The following is a 22,743-nucleotide window of genomic DNA, read 5'->3' as shown; positions in this document are numbered from 1 at the left end:
ATGTCTGCAGATTCTCTGTTTATTCGTGTTTCAGTCTTGGTAGGATGTATGTGTCTAGAAATTTATCCATTTCCTCTAGGTTATCTAATTTGTTATTGTATAATTGTATTAGTCTCATATAATCCTTTGTATTTCTGTAGTAACCATTCAAAGTCTCTTCTTTCATTTGTGGTTTAAGTTTGTTCTCCTTTTTCTTAATCTAAACGTTTGTACATTTTCCATGCAAAACAAAAACAATCAGTTTTGTTATCTTTCCTGTTTTTCTAGGGTCTATTTCATTTATTTCAGGTCTGATCTTTATTATTTCCTTCTACTAACTTCAAGCTTAGGCTATTCCTTGTCTAGTTCCTTGAAGTGCAATATAATTTAGTTTAGATGTTGAATTTTTGATGAGACATTTATTGCTATAACATTTCTCCTTTTAGAACAGGTCTTGATGTATCCCACAAGTTTTGTATAATGGGATTCCACTGTGCTACTCTCAAGATACAGTATTTTTTAAATTCCCTTTTAAATTTCTTCATCTACTGGTTGTTCAGGAGAATATTTTTTTCCCCTTAAATTCTTTTATTGGTACATTTTACATATACAATACATTTACATTTACCATTGGGAACTTGTACTTTTACATGATGTATCTTGGTTATTTTTTCCCCATTCCCTGCCTTCCCTTCACCCCCTCCACCCTTCTCTATTTACAAAGACTTTGTTTCCATTCTTTCCTTTTCTCATAATTTTTCCTTTCCCTTCATTCCTTTCCGTTATCTCTCCCACTTCCCCTACCACTCTGGACCTTTTCTTATTTCACATTATCTATTATACATTTTGATTCTTATTTTACATTTCAGTTTCTCACACCAGAGAAACTATTCAGTATTTACACAAGTGTATCCTAATTATTTCACATAAAGAGTATGGCCTCAATGTGCATCCATTTATAAATGTCTCTAGTTTCTTGTTCTTTATGGCTGAGTAGTACTCCATTTTATAAAAAAAAAAACAAAAAAAACCACATCTTTATCCAGTTTCAGGTTGATGGACATTTGGGCTGTTTCCAAGCTTTAGCTATTACAAACTGTGCCGCAATAAACATGAGTGGACATTTATCACTGTGGTATGATTCTTTTCTTTCGGGAACATATCCAGCAGGGGAATAGCTGGGTCAAATGGGACCTCTAATCCTAGTTCTTTGAGGAATCTCCATACTGATTTCCATAGTGGTTGCACAGGTCTGCACTCCCACCAATAATGGGGAAGGGTTCCTTTTTCCCCACAACACTGCCAACATTTGTTATTGGTTGATTTTTTTTGGTACCAGGGAATCAAACTCGGGACCTTGAGCTTGCGAGGCAGGCACCGGAACCAATGAGCTAAATCCCAGGCCCAATTGGTTGACTTCTTGATAGCAGCCATTCTTTCTGGGGTGAGGTAGAATCTCAGTGTTGTTTTCATCTAGATCTCTCGAATGACCAGTGAGGTTCAGCATTTTTAAAATATATTTGCTGCTTTTATTTCTTTGAGAAATGTCACATGTCCATTTTTGAATTGGGTCTTTAAATTTAGGGGGTCTGATTTATTTTCAGTTCTTTATTCTAGATAGTAGTCCTTTGTCTGAGGTACAGCTGATAAAATTTTTTCCCACATTTTAGGTTGTCTCTTAGCTCTGTTGGTGGTTTCTCTTGAAGTGCAGAAGCTTTTTAATAAGATGAGATCCCAATTGTTGATTCTTTGTGCTACTTCCAGTACACTACTGAGGTTTTGTTCATAAAGTCTTTTCCTATACCAATGTCTTCAAGAGTTCTACTTAACTTATCTTCCAGCAAGTTTAGTGTTTGTTTTAATATTTAGATCTTTAATTCACTTCAATCTTAGTTTAGTGCATGGTGATAGATATGGGTCTAGTTTTAATCTGTGGCAGGCTGAAATCCAGTTTTCCCAACACTATTTATTAAATAGGCTATCTTCCCTCCAGTGTTGATGGTTGGTTCCTTTGTCAAAGATGAGGTAGCTGAGTATGTCTGGAGTTGTTTCTGTATCTTCTAGTCTATTCCATTGATGCTTGGGTCTGTTTCTTTGCCAGTACCATGCTGTTTTTATCACAGTAGCTTTGTAGTATAGTTTCAAGTGGGGGATTGTGATACCCCCTGCCATGTCTCTGTTGCCTAGAATTGCTTTTGCTATTCTAGGTCTCTTCTGGTTCCAAATGAATTTTTGGATTATTTTCTCTAGTTCTGTGAAATATACTGTTGGGATTTCAATCAGCATTGCATTCAATCTATATAGCAGTTTTAGAAGTATGGCCATTTTCACTATGTTGATTCTTCCTACCCAGGAGCAAGGGATGTCTTTCCATTTTCTGATATCCTCTTCAATCTCTTTTTTCAGAGTACTGTAGTTTTCAAGGTAGAGGTCTTTTACTTCCTTCATTAGATTGTTTCCTAGATATTTCATTATTTTTAATGCTATTGTGAAAGGAATTGTTTCCCCAATTTCTCTCTCAGTCTGTTATTTGTGTAAAAGAAGGCTATTGATTTTTGTGTGTTGACCTTGCATCCAGCTACTCTACTGAATCTGTCAATTAAGTGGAGAAGTCTTTTGGTGGACTCTTTGGGTCTTCTATGTAGAGTATCATATCATCAGCAAATAATGAGTTTAACTTCTTCCTTTGCTATCTTTCATTTTATTTCTTTCTCTTATGTAACTGCTGTGGCTAATGTTTCCAGAACTATATTAAATAGAAGTGGTGATAGTGGACATTCTTGTCTTATTCCTGATTTTAGCGTGAAAGTTTTCAGTTTTTGACCATTTAGTGTGATGTTGGCTGTTGGTTTTTCGCAGATAACCTTAATCAGGTTGAGATAAAGACTTTGTGTTCCAATTTTCTGAAGGGTTTTTATCATAAATGGGTGTTGGATTTTGTCAAATTTTTTCTGCATCTATTGAGATGATCATATGGTTTTTGTCCTTGGCTCTGTTAATAATGTATTACATTTATTGATTTACATATGTTGAACCATCCTTGCACCCCTGGGATGAATTGCACTTGGTCAGGGTGTATGATCTTCTTGATGATCCTCTGTATTCTGTTTGCCAGTGTCTTACTGAGGATTTTTGCATCTATCTTCATTAGGGAGATTGGCCTGTAGTTCTCTTTTTTGGTTGAGTCTTCCCCTGGTTTTGGAATCAAAGAAACATTTGCTTCCAGGAATGAATTTGGAGTATTGCTTTCCTTTCAATTTCATTGAAGAGTTTAAAGAGTAATGGCAATAGTTCTTCTCTAAATGTCTTGTAGAATTCAGCATTGAAGCCATCAGGACCTGGGCTTTTCTTTTTTGGTAAATTTTTTATTACATTTTCAATTTCACTCATTGTAATTGGGGTGTTTAGAATTTCTATATCTTCTTCATTGAACTTTGGAAATTCGTGTGTGTCTAGGTACCTGTCCACTTCTTCTGTGTTTTCAATTTGATTGGAGTACAGGCTCTCAAAGTAGGTATTAATGATCCTCTGGATTTCTGCTGGATCTGTTGGGATTTCACCCTTTTCATACCTAATTGCATGGATTTGAGCCTTTTTTTTCTCCCCCTTTTTTTCTGATAAGGTTGGCTAAAGGTTTATCAATTTTATTTATTCTTTTGAAAAACCAACTCTTTGATTCATTGATATTTTTGTATCATTCTCTTTAGTCTCCATTGCATTGATTTCTGCTCTGATCTTTATAATTTCCTCTCTTGTAAGAGCTTTGGGTTTTGTCATACTCTTCTTTTTCTAGGAGCTTGAGGTTCAGCATTAGGTTATTTGAGCTCTGTTTTCCTAATATGGGCATTCACTGTTATGAATCTCCCTCGCAGAACCGCTTTCATTGTGTCCCACAGATTCCTGTATGTTGTACTGGCATTATCATTTACTGGTAGAAACTGTCTAATTTCTTAATTTCCTTTGTGACCTGCTGGTTGTTCAAGAGAGTGTTATTCAATTTCCATGTGTTTGTGGGGGTTTTGTGATTTCTAATGTACTGATCTCCAGTTTTATTGCACTATGGTCTGATAATACATAAAGGATAACTTCATTTCCTTTAACATGTCATATGAGCTAGCATATAGTCTATTTTGTGTACAGCCGAAAAGAATATGTATTCTCATTTTGTGGGGTGGAACATTCTGTAAACATCTATTAAGTCCATTTGTTCAAAAGCTTAGTTCAGTTCTAGAATTTCACTGTTGGTTTTTTGTCTAGATGATCTATTTGTGACAGTGGGGTAATGAGGTACCCCACTACAATGTATTAGTGCTTATTTGGTGTTTCATGTCCATTAACATTTGTTTTGTATAGTTGGGGGCGTTTGTATTTGGTGCATATATATTTAGGATTGTCATCTCTTCCTCTTGGATTGTTCCCTTCACAAGGATGTAGTGACCTTCTTTGTCTCTCTTAAATTAGTTTTGGTTTGAAATCTACTTTCTCTGCAAATAAGATTGCTACTCCTGCTTTTTTCTGGGTTCCTGTGGTGTGGACAACTGTTTTCCATTCTTTTACTTTCAGTCTATGAATTTTTTTGAATTAGGTATGTTTTTTTGTATACAGCATATTGTTAGATTTTGTTTCTTAATCCATTCTGCCATTCTATTTCTTTTGATTGGTGAATTGTGGCCATTAACATTGATGGTTATAATTGATATTGACTCATCCTTGTCATGATGTTTTGCTGTTGTTGGCTCTTTTATTTTTCCCCCTTTCCCCTTAGTTTCTTGTCTTCCCTGATGGTTTTCCTCTGTTGGGCCTCACGGAGTTGTGACCTTCGTTGTCTTTTTCCAGGATATTCTTTAGAATTGTTTGGAGTGCTGGTTTGGTGTTCATGAAATTTCTCAGGTGTTCTTTGTCATGGAAGTATCTAATTTCCCCATCAATTCTGAAAGATAATTTTGCAGGATACAAAAGTCTAGGTTGGAAGTTATTTTCTTTTAGGGCTTGAAATAACTTCACTTCCAGCCTCTCCTTGACTTGAGGGTTTGGTTGAGAAGTCTGCTGTGATTCTGATGGGCTTTCCTTTCTTTGTAGGTGATTTGTTTCTTTTCTCTAACTGCTTGTGTGATTTTGTTCTTCTGTTGGGTTTCTGGGATCTGGACTATTATATGACTAGGTGTAGATTTTTTTTTGGTCATGGCTAGTTGGAGTTTTATATGCCTCACTTATCTGTATGTCCAATTCTCTACCTCTGTCTGGGAAGTTTTCTACTATTACTTCTGAGAACAGTTTTTTTATGTCATTTGTACTTTCTTCTGCTTTTTGATGGACTCCTATCAGTCTTATGTTATTCTTCTTTGCATCATCTAGCAGCTGCTGGATTGATTTCTCATGGTCCCTTAGCATTTTTAAGAAATCTCTGTTTTCATGGTCACTAACCATAATCCTGCCTTCTGTATCTGATATTCTATCTTCACATTTGCTCAATCTGCTGTGAATACTTTGGAGTTTTTAATCTCCTGTATATCTGTTTAATCTGTTTCATGGATTTGCATTTCTTTCGTATGTTGGGTGTTCATGATTTTAATTTTTTTCTTTTGCTGGGCATTCATGGCTTCCAACATGGTCCTTAGTTCATCTATTTTTTTAATCTGTTTCTGTTCTAGAGTCTCTAATCATGTCTTCCACTCTGCTCATCATCTCTGTAGTTATCTGGGAAATTATTTGTTTTAAATATTTCTAGAGCCTCATTCATCTGTTTTGTTACTTCCCATGCTATCAGTTCAGGGTATTCAGGTGGTTGATTATCAGATTTTTCCAATTTGTTTCCTCCAGAATTTGCTTTTGGTGAGCTGGAAGTCTGGCTTTGTGTCCGGCCAAAGTGTCTTCTCATTTTTATTTCTAGTGTTGGTTCTGTTTTTTGCTTTAAGTCCTGGGCTGATACTTTGATATTTCTTATTGTGAGTATCTTTATTACTTGTGCTTAGAGCCCTTATCGAGTGACTGCTTTTCAGAGATATCTTCCAGGTATAGATGGACTTTTTAGGCTTTAAGTCTCTCTAATGACTCTTCCGAAATCTTGTTTTCAGTATACCAGGGAGAACACCTGATTAGATCAATCATGACACCTTAGCCCCAACTGACACAATCAGCATCAACAATAGCATCAAACACAGCTTAGAAAATGACAATTTGTGGTAGTAATTTGTCACATTTAACCACAAGAGCTAGATCAAAATCTAGGGCCAACCCAAAATATGCTTGTAGTAAGTAAACCCTTCAATATGGCAAATTTTCCTTTTGGGATAAGGATTTAGAAGGGGTTGGGGAGGGAGGGATAGAGAGATAAGAGGGAGAGGGAAAGGTTAGAGGACACAGGAAGATCACGCAAATTGTGGGAATCTGTTGAAGACAGGAGGAAAAGACAGCTAAAGAACAGAGACAATTACAGAGGAAACTGACAATAACAGGGAAGGAACGAATTGTATTCACCTTCCTATAGCAGTTGAGAGGACCAAAAGAGAGAATCAGTTCAAAATAGGACAGGAACAGGAACAAAGAGGGAGAGAAATATAGAGCCAGGAGGGAGAGAGAGAGAGAACAGGAAAAAACAAACAACAACTAACTATACACACACACACACACACACACACATACAAAACCAAACCAAAGAAAGTTCTCCCTCAGGATATGTCTCTTCTGTCCTGGAAGACAATGCGGGATGCAGTGTGCGGGTCTAAGTCAATTAGTTTCAGCAAGCCAGCTGTAGTCTACTGAGATTCAGGCTGATTTCTGACTGCAAGGTCCAAGTTGAGGTCCCTGACCTCCTGTAGATTAAACTCTACAAGGTCCTACTGTAGGTCAGAGCTGTCCTCCCCTCTAAGTGAGTCTGGACTTCTATGGGAGGTGATGATCCCATCAACTTACCAACCACAATGGTCCAGTGTGCTTTTATTGAAGAGATTTTCTTCACTTTCCCAGTGGGCTTCAGTTTTCATTAAGGAGCCTCAGAGAGGCCCTCTCTGTTGTTCACTGCTGCAGCTCATAACCACGGTCTTTATGTTCCCCCTGGTGCCTCTGCTGTATGGATTCAGATACTGCAGGGCCCTCGTAGCATGGTCTGGTGGGGCACGGCCCGGGAGGTGTGTTCCTGTGGGGCTGCTGGTGTTCGCAAGATGGGTTCCAAAGCGAGGAGAATATTTCTCAATTTCCACACATTTGTGAATTTCACAAAAACTATTAAACTTCTTACTGAGTTGCACTGTATTTCATCATCTCTCAAAGTTTACCTTCAAGAGACAGTCCTCAGAATGGAGATAAAATTTTGTCAGCAATTCTTTAGAGAAGTAGTATCTCAAACATAATAAAAAAAATTATCCTCAAATAAAAGACCCAATTTTTAAAAAATCAAATAACTTAAGATAGGCAACATGAATTAATTTCATTATAAATAACTATAATTATGCAAACAACAGATGTAATGTATTCAAGCAGTGTATTAAAGTTGAAATAACTTTACAGTGGCACACACTTAAATCCTGACTACTCAAGAGGCTAAGGCAGAAGGATTGCAAGTTCAAAGCCAACCTGCACAACTGAGCAAAACTTGTCTCAAAATAAAAAAAGGAGAGGTGGCTCAGTGGTAGAACACTTGCCTAGCATGCACTGAACCCCTTAAGGTTCAATGTCCATTACAGGGGAAATAAAGGGTGAAAGACCTACTGATTTCCTATAACGAATCATACCATTAAAAATCACTGTTTTAAGTTTCTTATATATCTTTCCTGAAATATTCTAGGAATATATAAGGTAGCATTTACTGCTTCACCTCACTCCCACATGTATGTGCCATCTATTATGTTCTTCTTCACTTAACAATATACCTTGAATAACATTTCTAAAAGCTTATATAGATACTTCTTATTCTTTTTAATAGCTATATAATACTCCAACTTGGTTCCTCTTTAATACATGTTTAGGTATGTGCTCTGCCACTGAGCCACACCCCCTCTTTAATACATGTTTAGACTGTTTCAACTTACTAGTTATTTTAGAAATAATTCTGCAATAAATATCTGTATAATTTGTTCATGTATATATTTTGTCCATGTATACCCCCGGTTATTTGTTTAGACTTTTTACAAAAAAAATTAAATGGAAAATACATTTAACATTTTGAAAGAGGACTGTCAATTTGCTCTCCAATACAACATTATACAGATTTATACTCTGATGCATTTTCTTGTTGAACTAGATCAATGTGTTGTTTGTATGAAATGAAATTCTGAGGCAAACTCAGAAACACCAAAGAGCATATTAACAACCCAACGAAAGCATCTGCCATTAATCAAGCCTTTTACTTTGTTAACTACTATAATTTAGACTATGGGCTTTGAAGACATACAGACATGGGCTCCAGCTTTGCCATGTAAGATTTGTGTGATCTTGAGCATGTTATTTAATCATTTTAAGCCTTGATGTGTTTTTTTCCCCTCAAAATGGGGAATATAATAGTGCCTGATAGTTTTTATGAGTTAGTATATCCATATAGGTTGAAGAGCCTGATAAGAGCATGTGCTTGACAATTCACACTGTATGACCTAAATGATCAACAAACAAAAACATGTACTTTCATTAAACCATTTGAAGTTGGGCATGGTGGTATTCAATTGTAATCCCAGCATTCTGGAAGTCTGAAGCAGAATGAGTGCAAGTCCAAACCCAGCCTGGGCTACTTAAGCAACTTTGCAAGACCCAGTCTCAAAATAAAAAGTAAAAAAAGGGATGTGGATGTAGCTCACTGCAAAAGCCCTGGGTTTAATCACCAGTACTACAAACAAAAGTAAACAGTATGAATACTGAAAATCCCCAACAATAAGCTAGTTTTTATTTTCTGAGTCAATTCCTAAGAATATAAAATCACTAGACTCCTTCACGACTGTGTATTAATGGGCAGAAATTAGTGTGGATTACCACTCAAATTTCACAGAACCTTAAAAAATACAAAGTGTGAATTCAATAATAAGGAGATTTAGCTTAAGTTTATCAGAATGGATGTTATCACGTACTTCTCTATAATCAAAGAAGTTCTAAGAACATTTTAATAATGGTTGGTCGATTATAAACGATTATTGGGAATGGCTACAAAAAGCAAGCACAATACTTCAAGCCTGCACCTGATTTCAAGCATTTCCTTAAATATATTCTAAGTGTCAAGATTTCCTAGAGGTATGGATCACCTCTAATCTCCTGTATATAAAGGAAACTAACATGTTCAATTTGAAACATCAAAAACATTTAAAATAGAAACTGCAAAATGTTACCTGAGGTTTAAAAGTCAAATTTATTAGACAGACATGCATACATAGACTATAAATACTGCAAAGATGACTTTATTCACAGTCAACACAGAGACATAGCCAATGCCAACCTATTTTGTGGATACTCTTGTTCTTTTGTTCCAAGAAAAGTTTGCACCATAAGACTTGGACTTAGGTTTTGGAACTCTCCTCTCCTCAATGTCATAGCTCCATCCTAGAGAGAAACACAAAAAACAGAAAGAGAATTAAAGAGGATACCTGAAGAAAGACAGCAAGGAGAAGCTAACTTTTATGATTTAATGTTCATTTATCATCAAGAGTAAATGCCAACATAACTAAAATATAAATTACCTAGAAACTGGTTTTTATACAGTAATCCTATGTGGCCAGAGGATCCAAGTGTTGCCTAAAGATGATTTATCCTATCTTACATTAAAGGTGTAACTGATCATTTCATTTCCCCTTGCTCAATATTCTTTGCTCAATTATGATGGTTATATATTAAGCTTTAGATTTCTCTATGTGGTTTAACAAGTGACTTCTTTAATAACTATGATGTGGAACACTGAACAATATATCTCATCTGTTTGAAATCTGGTGTCTTTACAACAGTTTGGAACTCATCCAAAATGACAGAAGAAAATGTGTGTGGGTGTGGGTGGATAGACTGATTGACAGATCAGTTTGACTGGACCATGAGAGATCACCTGGTTCAGCCCTCCTACTAAGTTTTCAACCTTTGTTTCAAGGGCTGTCTACATTAGTTAGAATCACATGGAATTACCTGATGACAATGCAGCTGCTTGGGCCTGACTACTGACCGAATGGATCAGAATCTCTGGTGGGGGCCTGAGAAGCTTTCCTTTATCTCTCAATTCTATGCAAAGAAAATTGAGAACCACTGGTCAAAACGGTCTATTCTTTTTGGAGAGTTTATCTCTTTTCTCCAAAGCCCTTTTCAGTGTTTTATCTCCTCCATGAAAATATAATTAAATTACCCTTGTGTTCTTCAGGCCAACCAACCCTGGTAATTTCCTTTTCTTTATAAGATTCATTTTCCCATCCCTATAATTTATCATTGTTCTCTCTCAGGTCTTTCTTCAAATAACTCATCTTAAAACATCTGATTCCTGGTATTCATGTCCAAAATGTATAAGCTGCATGTTAATACAATCTAAAGAAGTGAGCTTCTTGATCTTACAAGGTCTAAAACATTCTACTGACTCTCAGTGAGGAGAGTACTTGGTGCCACAAAGTTTGTCTCAATTATCCCTTAGCTGAAATTCAATTTTGCCACAAAAGACAGACCTAATGAAACTCAAGTCATTAAAGTATACTACTATGATTGTTCAATGAAGAAAAATAAGCCAGACATGGTGATGATCCCAACTACTCTGGAGGCTGAGGCAGGAGGATTGCCAAGTATGAGGATACTTTGGGAAACTTGGTGAGACCCTGTTTCAACAAACAGATTTTTTTTAAAAGGGCCAAAAAAAATAACTCAGTAGTGGATTGCCTGCCCTTACTAGGCAAAGCTCTGGGTTTAATAGCCAGTACCGCTAAAAAAGGGAAGATAGCATTTAACACAATACTTCAAACTAATCTTTTAAACTAATGTATTCAATATTGGACATTACATTCCCATTATCAGAACTCCTTTTATCTTCAAAGAAACTCCAACAGTTATAGGGAATGGGGAAGTAGGAAGGCAAATTAAATATCAGAATGTAAGAGAGAATATACAGATCGAATTCATTTGTTCAACATAACCTTGATTGCAGAGTAGAGAAAATGTTTTCGGTACATGCCTACTGATTAGCAAAAATTACAAAGTTACAGCTTATTTTAAGAGAACCTGAATTTACAAAACAAGTGCATTAACAGTTATTTGCATCTCAAAAATTTACTAAAGGGCATCAAATAGTACCTATTTATAAGTTTGTCATGAAGATTAAACAAATACATATATTTATAGAAAACAATTAGTACTTAATCATTTATTAAGTTCTTATGAAAAGGTACTTTTTCTAAAAGTCTCACATAAATTATCATCTTTGTATACATGAGTAAACCAAGGGTCAAAGAGGTTGACTAGTAAGTACAAGGTCATTCAGCCAGGGAGGGTCATAGGATTTCAACAGGCAGCCTGATTCTGGAGCTTATGCTGTAACAATTGTGGTATATTATCTATTATGGTCTGTAAACTGTTAAGGTATTCTCCCTAAAATTTGATCCATAACTTCCCAGCAACACATGTTATTCATAAATTTCCATCACAATGAAGTCCATTAAATTTGACTTTGCAGTGGATTGGGCGTCCTCCTGCCTCAGTCTCTCTGTAAGTGCTGGAATTACAAGTTTGCACCACCATGCCTGGCCCAAACTTCTCAAAGTGAAGAGAAATTACTAAGTGCACGATATACTAGGTGCCAATCTTGTAATAGTGTACAGTACTTAAAAATATATATGCTAATGAGTACCAAAGAAAAAACATTTTGGACAAGGTAGACAAGGAAACCCTTTGTCCCTGAGCAGGTAACATTTAAGATCTGGAGGAGGTCATCTTGGAAAAAAGCTTCCAGGCAGAGAAACCCAATTACAAAGGCCTTGATCAAGGCAAGAACATGCCTGGTGTATAGTGTTCTAGATTTTAGGCCCTGTATTTGCAACATATTTTTACGGAGGTATTTTTCTTTGAGTTTATAGACTAAGGTAGGCATTATATATACATAATTTTATATTTGATTATAAGGAACAATAAAGCATAGAGAAAAAAATGCACAGGGCTAAAAATGCCAAAGCTAGGCTGATTTTTAACACAGGCTGACTTCAAAGCTATGCACCTAACTACCTCATAATTAAAACTGAACTTCTTTAAAAATTTCTTATAATTACATTTTTTATTTCCCCATTTCCTTTCAATCTGTGTGACTGGTAACTCTTTTTCCCTTTTATTTTCAAAAAATATTTGGAAAAGATTCTTAAGTCCCCTACCTCCAATTGTGGCTATATTTGCTCAATGGTAAGTTACTCGAGATCTCCACAATATTTTCTTGCCAAATAAGGGGTAAGAGAACATATGTTCTCCCTCCTCCCATTGCCTCCCAATACACTTTCCAACTCAATAAAGGTATTATGAGAGAAACTACAGGAGAAATGAGAAAGTACTTGAAAATACTTAGGAAATAGCTACAAAAAATATATATATCTGACAGAAAATTTCTTTTTACTACATCAGAAAATTAATATTATAACTTATTCTGTTAATGGAGTTTCAAAGTGCTGTCAGACTCAGTGCAATGTGAGAGGACTAGTGTTTTATATACATAAAGGAACAACTATTTTGGGTTTTCTCCTGGGAATTATGAGCCAGATTATAGTTGTTGATGGTGATAACAACAATAGAGTACTATAATATGGATTACAAGGTGTGGACAAAGCACCCTATGAAAAACTAAAATACACATGGAAGAAACCTCTATTTCCTAAAACCTCCGTATTACTACTCTGCCACAACCACCCAGGATTATTAGGATGTTTTCTATGGAAAACAACTTTGTTCCCCAAGCTGAGCAAAAGCAACTGTGCTTTGCTTTAGTAAAATTAAAGAAGGGTATAAGGAAGTTTGGTGCTAATTCTCAGTACGGACCGAAACTAAAATAAGACTACATAACTCTCTTTGGATTTTCTATTCTTATTCAGAAAATGGATCTATTATTTTAGAACTGTTATTATAACAGCATTTGCTCCTTCTGGGGATACTGTTAAGAATCTGATCACATTTCTAAGCATTACAACTTACCTCCAAAGTGTTATTATCTTACAATGGTTGGAAGAACAAATTTACTCGTCTCATTATATTTGAATATAAAGGTAACTACAGTAAGCAGTGAACTTTAGCTAAAAATAGAAAATAACTAAAAAATAACAATAGTTGAAAAATACTAAATATGTACTTAATGCTAGGTAAGTTAAATGAATTACACTCATTATTTCTATGTCCCATCTGAAATTTGTTTCTAAATAACCCACCTTGTATTTCTGAGTATCATGGAAGTGAAAACCCTAGTACTCTCTGAAGAATGCTTATTATATAAAATGAAGGTGCAATCTATGACAATGGGTCCATGTATTGTCCTGTTAGGACACTCAAAACCAGCCCTGTTTTTCCCAGCTGTGCAACAGAAGATGAAAGCAACTGAGTCCAAGGCAGCTGGCCCAGGCCTGCCATCACTTCTGACTGAGGAGAGCAGCCATATGGCATGGATTAGTCACAAATCAAACCACCAGCACCTACCATCATGAGAAGCTGACTTCCTTTGCCATTTCACACACAGGAATGCTTTCAAAAAAATATTTTGAATTTTAAGCCCTAATGTAAGTATTGGGTAAATGATTCAGTAAAATGTGATGTTTAATATCCAATGCCCAATTTCTTTTTGAAGAAACATGCCAGTTTATTTTGTAGATCTCTACATTGTAGTTGGAATATTTATTTCCTAGGATATGACCAGTAGGTGCAATCTTTTCAAATGCCCCCCACTCAAAAAAAGTCCCTGAACAAAACCAGATCACAGTAACTTTTGAATTCCATGTATGAGAGAAAAAAAATGAATTCCATTCATTTTTATTTACAGAACCCTTTCATTTGTGATTTAGCAATACAAAAATAGAGAAAAATTAATCATTCTTTTATTGCTCGTGAAATGTCTAACCTTTAGTTACCCAATGAATCTCATCCTCTGAAAGTAGTCACTACTGTGTTTATGAAAAGTATTTCTCCTTTAATAATATAATCACAAACCTAGACATTAGTTCCAAAGGTTAACAGTTTAATAATTTTTGGCAAAACAAGCACTACCACACAATTTGGCACAAACTTACATAACTTGAACCCACTGCTAACCAACACATGGATTAGAATAGCAAAGTTTTGGGAGGCTAAAGGGTTATACATTGGTACCTGGAAAGTTTCTTGATTCCTTATTAAGATATATACTGACATTATACCCGACTGAAAGCAAAACATAAACTTAACATATAACTTCAAGTAGAAAAGGAAGAAAAGTAACTTTTCGGGAGCTTCACTTTAAAAGTTCCTCTACTTCGAAATTACCAAGAACCTAATATGAGGTTAGGGAAGAGAAGATTTGTAATTATTTAAAAGAATCTTAGATCTTCTTTTAGAAAATATTATAGAGGAGATTCAAAATTTTGGATACACTGGCAAAGCAATTCTTTTCATGAAAACTATTTTAACAAGCACATAAGATGCAAATGTGAGGCACCTGAAATATTAGATTATTAATGCCCTATAATACCTGCTACAGTTGTGACACCTCTTAAAAAAAAAAAAAACCCTTTGATGTGAGCCAATGGTCCCCTTAAATTTTCTTTTCAGGGCCAGGGATGTAGCTCAGTGGCATAGCACCTGCCTGGCAAGTGCGAGGTCCTGAGTTTAATTCCCAGTACTCCCCAATTTTTTTTTCTTTTCAAATAATATACTTGCTATAATAGTATTATTCTTATTTCCAGAGAAATGATTGGAACCACAGAATTCAAAATTTATCACAAAACAAATCATTGTCTTTGTACAGCTCTTATATTCCAAAAGTATACTTAAAGTCAATTGTAAGAAACAACACATTTTTCTGGAAAAAGAAACTATACATGGAAAGCTAAATATCACTCCCAGAGCTTCTGCAATTGGTCTGGGGCATGAACTATACACAAGGATTCCCAGTATCCTACTTAGCTCATAATAAATATACTAGGAACCAAACTAAGTCCCGATATATATCTCTACTACTATGAAGAAATTACTTTATTTTCTAACAGGAGACCTAAGGAATCACTGAGTCTAACTCACCCCTCTCCCCATTAGGGACTGGGAAGAAAGCTGGATCGGGGAAAAAAAACCCCACCTCTGTATGTAAAAATGTTTAATATTTGTGAATTTACCTACTCACTAAAATTTATAATCCCAAAAGTACTACTCATGGTGTTTCTGTGGTCATTTATGACATGATGAGAATGGCAAAAGTTTGAGTTGCCCAACACATGTTCCCAGCTGAGGTCAAGCAAGGTTTCAGCTCTCATACTATAAACACATGTGCTTTTCAAGGTCTATTTAGAGCCTCACTTTTTATATTTTTGTACTTCTGGTTGATTTCACAATTTAAAATGACCCCAAGCATGGTGCTTAAGTTCTGACTAGTGTTCCTAAGCACAAAAAGACTGATGTGCCAAATGGGTGTCAGATAAGCTTTGTTCATATATGAGTTACAGTGCTGTTGGCTGAGAGTTCAGTGTTGACGAACCAAAAGTAATATACATTAAATAAGGTGTCTTTAAATGGAAGTACATAAAACAGACTTAGTATGGATCAGCTAAAAGAATTTGACCAAAAGCCTACTGAACCCCACTGTATATTTCTTTAGCAGAAACTGTTCAGGTTCAGTGTTTGCTGATTTAGTGTTCTGAGTCACTTTCAGGACACAATCATTATGAATAAGGCAAATTGATATATAAGTTCTGTTCTATTTCTTTGTGATTTAATTGATCCTCCACTTACCTCAGGCCAGGGAAAACCAGTTTTGTCTTCCTTTGCACTTTATCTCAACATTTTTTTATCCTATAAAAATTTGTGTTGTCACTTGAACTGGTTATATAACATATGCCTGGCTCCCTTACATCACATTTCATTTTATATCTGTTAGTCATGATTGTATTTTTCTGAAAAATTTCTACCAGTAATTTTGGAGGTCTCACTGAGCTCCCCAATAGCTGGACCAACCAAAAGCAGGCAAACTTCTCCACCAAAGAAATGGTGTATCTATGCTTAAGACCATATACAGGACATCTTTCCTTGGCTCTAAGAGCAAAGATCCAAAACAAGATAACCTTGTTGACTTTTCTTTCTAATTTTAATTTGGTAATAAGTTTGGTGACTGGTTTTACAATCTGCCCATCTGATGATCCCCTGTAAACAGATCGATAATTTATAAATGCCTATTCTCTATTAAGAGGGAAAAGACAAAGAATCTGGTTGATTAGTCTTGCCTTTACTTCTCTTTATGTTTGTAAGTGACATTTTTCTACCTCCAAGTGGCTTTTTTATAATTTAACTTTTTAAATTATAAAATCTGTTTAAGGAGATAAATAAGTTGTTATATGAATTTCTAATACTTTAAATGTGCCAGATTTTAAAAGAAACATTTCAAGAATAAGTTAATATATGCAGGTAAACAAGACTAATAATTCTGATTTAATGAAAATAGCTATGTTTTCTCTGCCTTATCAGCATTAAATTTAATACACAGATTTTTATTCTTGTTAAATATGTTCTTCCTGAAGTTATATATACAAGTTTACTGATCAAGTAAACCATGATTGTTAAATGTCTACAGTTGTAAAAAATGTAAATTTGTGTTTTAACCAAATGGATTATTCTGGCAATCTTATTTTTAATTATGTTCTGTAGTATGTTATCTTAAAAATTAATTTTTCAGATTGGTAGGTAACAAAAAATATTAAGACGTTATCAGTTAGATATTTTCATTAGATACCTACACAATTTCTAAATAGCACAGAATAAGGTGTCTCTAAACAAAACTTGTGGGAAAACTGAATTCCCAGTAAGGGGCTAATGAGATATAATATTAGCGATATCCCACCCCTCAAAAAAACCGTGGATAGGGAAGAGGGAAAGAATCAAAAAAGATTATGTCTCAATGGAAAACTATGCACTAGTATACCCTTGCCCTTCAGCATTATTAGTTTTATTTCTGTTGCTTGTCTTCATCTATTGGCAACTCTTTTTAAGTTATACACAACTGATAAGCACATAAACTCTGTCCTGGGTCCTATGAGTTGTAATTGACACTCCTCTTCCCCAAGGAAAAAAACCCAATTTTGCAATTCACCTCAAAATTACTTTATTCTACATAAATCTGTGCTGTTAAACGTCTAGCTAGTTCTCATATCATGAACAAAATAAATTATTTTACTTTGCATCTTGTATCTGTATGACAGTAGTGATTCTTTTGTTTGGAAGTTGTTTTAAACAGCTATATGGAGTAAAGTTAAGACTTTCTTAAGAGGTTAAGGTAAACAAAGTCCATACCTTACTGGTCGTGTCCACCTCTGGGAGAAATCTAAGTCCTGAGCTGCATCTCCAATGAACACTTTGTTTTTGAGGACCTGTCTGCCTCTTCCCCTGCTTCTACCTTCTGTTCAGAGATGGGTTTTCCTTCCCAACAGAGTACTGCAAACACAATGCAGTTTCAGTTTGTCCTCAGCCCTTTCCTTTCCTTTCCTTTGAGAATTTCAAAGAGTTGTTTTTTTGTTTTTTTTAATAGCTAACAATGAGAAAAACACAGCGGGTAAAAAGACATACCACAGAAAAGTTGCAAAGTTTCAAGTCAGATCAAAGGGGAGGGGAGCCATTTCTGGTTTTCATTAGCAAGTAAATGGTAGTAGATCTTAGTCTTTTACCATCCACATTTTCCACAGCTGTCTTCCAACTCCTCTCTCCATGACACAGCTTCCTCTCCTCCCCATCCTTCACATAATACAAGGGAAGACAAAGACCATATGGATGAGAAGGTGGATCTTTTCAGAACACAAAGAACGAGTAAAGTTTATCTACATTTCAGAGTAAACCTCAGACAGTCTTCCCCCTTTTTACAAAGAAAGGTTATCTTCCAAGAATTCTTCTAGAATAGATGATGAGTTTAAAGGGCCATATTTAGGATAGACTTTGCATAAAGCCAAAAGACCCAAGGGTGTTTACATTTTGTTTTGAGCGTAGGCTGAGGGCAGGGAAGACTTGAGAAAGTAAAAGATGGGAGGAGCCACAGGAGGTATTCTGTTTTTCTTTCCCTCTCCCCAAGTTCAGAAAAATTAGCCTTCCAAAGGAAGTGAGATATGGTGAGAAAAGAAAGTTATGTAAAGACAGAAGCAGGAGGATAGTTGCAGGAATTATCAACAGCAAGAAGAAAACTTCTTTTATCAGACAATGAGGACTTTCTTATATAAAAAGATGGACCCAAAAATATAAATTTCTGGGATTTATTCCAGGTTTTTGAAGAATAGAACTGTATTTTCAAAGAAATATAAAATCTGAACTTTACCAAGTTGTTCTATTTTTTCACATACATTATAGTTTATATATAAATGAATTATTTAGAATATGTACATAATGTATATCCTGTACACTGCTGCATACTATATAGATCAGTGCTGTTCAATGGAACTATAATGTGAACCACACAATTTAAAATTTTCTAGTAGCTACATTAAATGAATTTTAAAAAGTAAAATTAACTTTAATCATGTCTTAGCCCAATATATCTAGATTATCATTTTAACATGAACTAAATGATTAATGATTTCATACTAAGTCTTTGAAATTTAGTGGGTATTTTACATTTATAACACATTTCAATACTAACTAGACACATTTCAAGGACTAAAGCCACATGTGGTTATCATACTGGACATTGTGGATCTAGATGATTTTTTTTTTTTTTTGGTGCCAGCATCAAACTCAGAACCTTGCACTTGAGAGGCTGGCGATGGAACCACTGAGCTAAATTCCCGGCCCTAGATGATTAATTTTTAAGCTCTATCAGCTTCATAGTACCACAGAATAAACACTGTACTTGGAATCTAAAAACTTCAGCCTATTAATAACTTCTCTAGATTTCCATATCCTTAACAAAAGGAAGAATTTAGAACAAGTAGTATAGAGTTCAGAAACAACTCTAATGTGAAAAGATCATATTCAGTATGCTGCAATATAATTTGGTGTGTAACACTTAAAAAACTCAAGATAAACTCTAAATTAATTTGACAGACAAATATTTATTGTCTGGTCCATTTTTCCTGGAGCTTTCTCGGAATTTCTCTTAATCAACTAAAAGGAGTTCCTAGAGCAGCATACAACTGTTATGAACTCCCTTTTTGTAATCCCATATACCACACGTTAATTAGTGACACAGGAAAAGCAGACTGAAAATAGATGCCACCTTGCTCAGAGAAACTCTGCCAAAGCATTTCACCTCTACTGAAGACTATTCTCTGAGCCTCCATCTTCATAAGACCACCTTGTTCACCATGCCTTTTCACTTCTCACCCCCCCCCACAATCTGTCATCACCTACCTACCCAAAACCCCAAGCTCTTACTCATTTCCTTAGCTCAGGATGGTACAATTTCAACCATTTAGCCTTTAAAAAAAATTTATATCTTTTTAGTCATACATGTTTGCATTACATAATGGTTACATTCCTCATGGGGAGTCAGTACATGTACATAAAACATCTTCTGGGCTGGAGATTTAGCTCAGTGGCACAGTGCCTGCCTGGCAAGCATGAGGTCCTGAGTTCCATCCCCGGTAACAACAACAACAACAACAATATCCCTTTCCTCTTCCCTCTCTCCTTACTCCTTTCCCTTTGTAAGAGATCTATTTCCCTATTTCTTATTATCTACCTTTTATTTTGCTCTTTATATTTGGGGCTTTATCCTTCATAGTAGAGTAGTACTCTGTTGTATATAAATACCACACTTTCTTTATCCATTAATCTGCTGATGGACATCCAGGCTACCTCCAAATGTTACTGTAAACTGTGCTGCTATAAATATGGGTATGCATGTACCACTGTAATATATCTTTAACTCTTTTGGCTAAGGAAACAACCAATAGAGTGAAGAAATACAGAATGGGAAAAAAAATCTTGCCAGCTATTCCTTGAATAAAGGACTAATATCTAGAATATATAAAGAATTTTAAATAATTAGACCTCCCAAAATAAAAGACCCAATCAAAACATGGGCAACTGAAATAAACTGACATTTCTCAGAAGAAATACAAATGGCTAATACATTAAAAAAAAGTTCAACATCTTTGGTCATTAGAGAACTGCAAATTAAAACAATACTGAGATTCCATTTTACTCCATAAAAAAAGGCTATCATCAACAAATCAAATAATAACAAATGCTGGAGAGGCTGTGGGAGAAAAGGAACCTTCTGCATTGTTGGTGGGAATGTAGAATAGTATAACCCATTATGAAAATCATCAATTAGTATGGAGACTCTTCAATAAACTAAAAATAAGACATTCTATTTGAAACTGGCTCTTCTTTTAGTCTTATATTTTATTGTCAGTTTATTTCATAGACCCAAATATCAAATCGTTGAGGGCAAAATGAAAATTCTTTTCCCTTACAAAAGAAATTGTTAAATTATTCTATTAATAATAGTTTTCTTTCTTCAGTTTTCTAGTTAGAGGGGATTAAAAGGTCCACTAAGAGACAGAAGCAGCAATTAAAGTGATTTATAGAAAAGTAAAACAATCTGGAAAGAAATGTACAGTTTACACTCACCAATATTTATTGAGCAGATGAAAAGATAAAGTCAAATGAGACTTGGTATTTCCCCTGGCAGGTGCTTATAATTTAGTAGGCAAGATAAAATCATACAGTTTAAGCATGAGGGTTATGCCTTACTGTGGATGTTGGAGAGCTCATGCCCCTAAGGGTGAGAGACGAGGTGGGGCAGAAGAATGACAAAACGGATCTAGGGATGCAGCTTAGTAGTACAATAGTTGCCTAGTATGTGCGAGGCCCTGGGTTCAATTTCCAGCACCACACCAAACAAAGAAAAAGGATCAGGAAAGGAGATCACGTATCAAGTTGGTTTTAAAGACAAAGTTGAATTTCACAGGTATGGATAAAGATGAGAGAGTGAATAGGTATGAGTGAGAATGGTAGAAAGGATAGTTGGGGTACACATTAGCATAGGTAGATTAGTGCTTACATTGTGAAGAACTTTATCAACTGAGTAATTTCCTCATTAAGCATAGATCCTTGAAAATGTCTGAATAAACCTCAGTTTCCTTGAACTATAAAATGAGGATCATAGGCCAGGGATTAAGCTCAGTGGTTCTGCTGCCTGCCTTGCAAGCACAAGGTCCCAAGTTTGATCCATGGTACCAAAAAAAAAAAAAAAAAAAAAATGAGGATAATAACTGTAGTCATATAGTCCTTGTGACCACTTAGAGATTAACCAGGGTTTTAATAGTTTAATTAGATTTCCTCTTATTAAACTCATGTTATAGACCACAAATGAGTAATTTTCAAGGTGTCAGACATTAAATATGGTAGGCAGAAAGGATAACATTAATAAAACCGTTTTTGATAACCATGTTACAGTTTAATTAAAATATTTAAAAAATATTTTGATGTTTTAAATCAAAATAACTTAGACTGACCATTTTGAAAACATTTATGCAATTAAGAAAGATAATAAACATTTATGCAATTAGAACTTGACAAAAAGGTTAATATGAAATTACACTTAAGTATTTTTTTTTAAGTCTACTATTAACTATTCTAAGCACTTGGCTTTTATTAACTCATTAATCCTCATAGGAATTTCCTATATGAGGAAATAGAAGTACAAAATCATAATCACCCTAGGTAGATGCAAACCCAGGTAGTTCTGTTTTAGGCTTTTTCTTTCTTTTTTTTGGTATGATGGTGAGGATCACAACTTGGGCTTTATGCATGTTAAACATAAGTTCTACCACTGTACTATATACCTATAACCCCTGGTTTTAATCATAAGCTGTATATTACAAAATGAGGAAGAAAAGCAAATAGTTCAGGTAATAGTAACATTTACAGTGCTTTCATATTGATATGTCAGATGTGTTAGATAAGGCTAATAACAGTTTACATTGATATAATGCCTTATGGTAACAATCTACTTTGACTATCTCATTCAAATAACTCAATTAGAGTTATATTCAATGTGACCAACTAGAACCTGACATCTTTTTCAATGCTAAATTCTGGAGATTTTCTAACATGTCGAACAGAATGCATCAGGTTCAGATGCACAGAAGTGCATCTGAACCTACAGGAGGAAAAAAAGAGAAATAGTAGGTGGAGGGAGGCAAGAGTCAGAATTAATCATTAACAAGTGTCCATGGATTGGCTACATATATTCCCATCTCATGAGCTAAATACCATTTCAAAGATGAAGAAACATATATCTATTATGAAAGTCATTCAAAATCATACAGCTTTAAAGTGGCATAATAAGAATGAGAATACAGACTGGTCTGACTCCATACCTCTTTTCACTACTCTTTTCTTTCTTAACAGCAGAAAATGAAGGAAAAAAAAACATTTTGCATTTTTGCTGATAGCAAGACCAACATAAATCAATGTTGTAACATGAGTGTCTCCAAAGCTATTATATTCTTAACCTGCATTAATATAATTGTACAGTTGAAATTAAAATTGCTATTAGGTCTACCATGTCTAGAAAATATAAATATTTAAGCTTAAAGAAAATTTTAAGAGTGAATATGATTAATAACCATTTTCAAGTAATTAAGAGTGATTAGATGGCGGAACAGGCAACAAATTTTGGCTCAAAGTAAG

At 35.0% G+C, this 22,743-nt stretch overlaps 1 protein-coding gene and 1 long non-coding RNA gene across 4 annotated transcripts in view; one reads left to right on the top strand and one right to left on the bottom strand.

The window, feature by feature from the left end:
* The window catches only part of LOC110350089 (uncharacterized), a 97,491-nt gene extending 79,930 nt beyond the window's left edge, over positions 1 to 17,561 (top strand). For both annotated transcript variants that reach the window (XR_015442273.1, XR_002396389.2), the window contains one exon: positions 13,459 to 17,561. This is a non-coding gene — a long non-coding RNA (uncharacterized LOC110350089). The remainder of the gene's footprint in view (positions 1 to 13,458) is intronic.
* Positions 9,289 to 22,743, bottom strand: part of Ndufs4 (NADH:ubiquinone oxidoreductase subunit S4) — a 103,722-nt gene continuing 90,267 nt past the window's right edge. Inside the window, exons 5-6 of one of the 2 annotated variants that reach the window (XM_021261428.2) lie at positions 17,781 to 17,847; positions 9,289 to 9,498 (exon numbers count right to left, since the gene is read on the bottom strand). In XM_021261428.2, coding sequence (XP_021117087.1) covers positions 9,486 to 9,498; positions 17,781 to 17,847 — 80 coding nt within the window. In that variant the 3' untranslated portion in view covers positions 9,289 to 9,485. The remainder of the gene's footprint in view (positions 9,499 to 17,780; positions 17,848 to 22,743) is intronic. The other variant, XM_004848528.4, reaches the window with a different exon arrangement.

This window comes from Heterocephalus glaber, unplaced genomic scaffold, assembly GCF_053883595.1.
Source record: "Heterocephalus glaber isolate CG9 unplaced genomic scaffold, H.glaber_assembly_v1.0 deba00001538, whole genome shotgun sequence".
Lineage (NCBI taxonomy): Eukaryota > Metazoa > Chordata > Mammalia > Rodentia > Bathyergidae > Heterocephalus > Heterocephalus glaber.
Note: the sequence above shows the minus strand (reverse complement) of the source record. Positions and strands in the feature narration are given on the sequence as shown.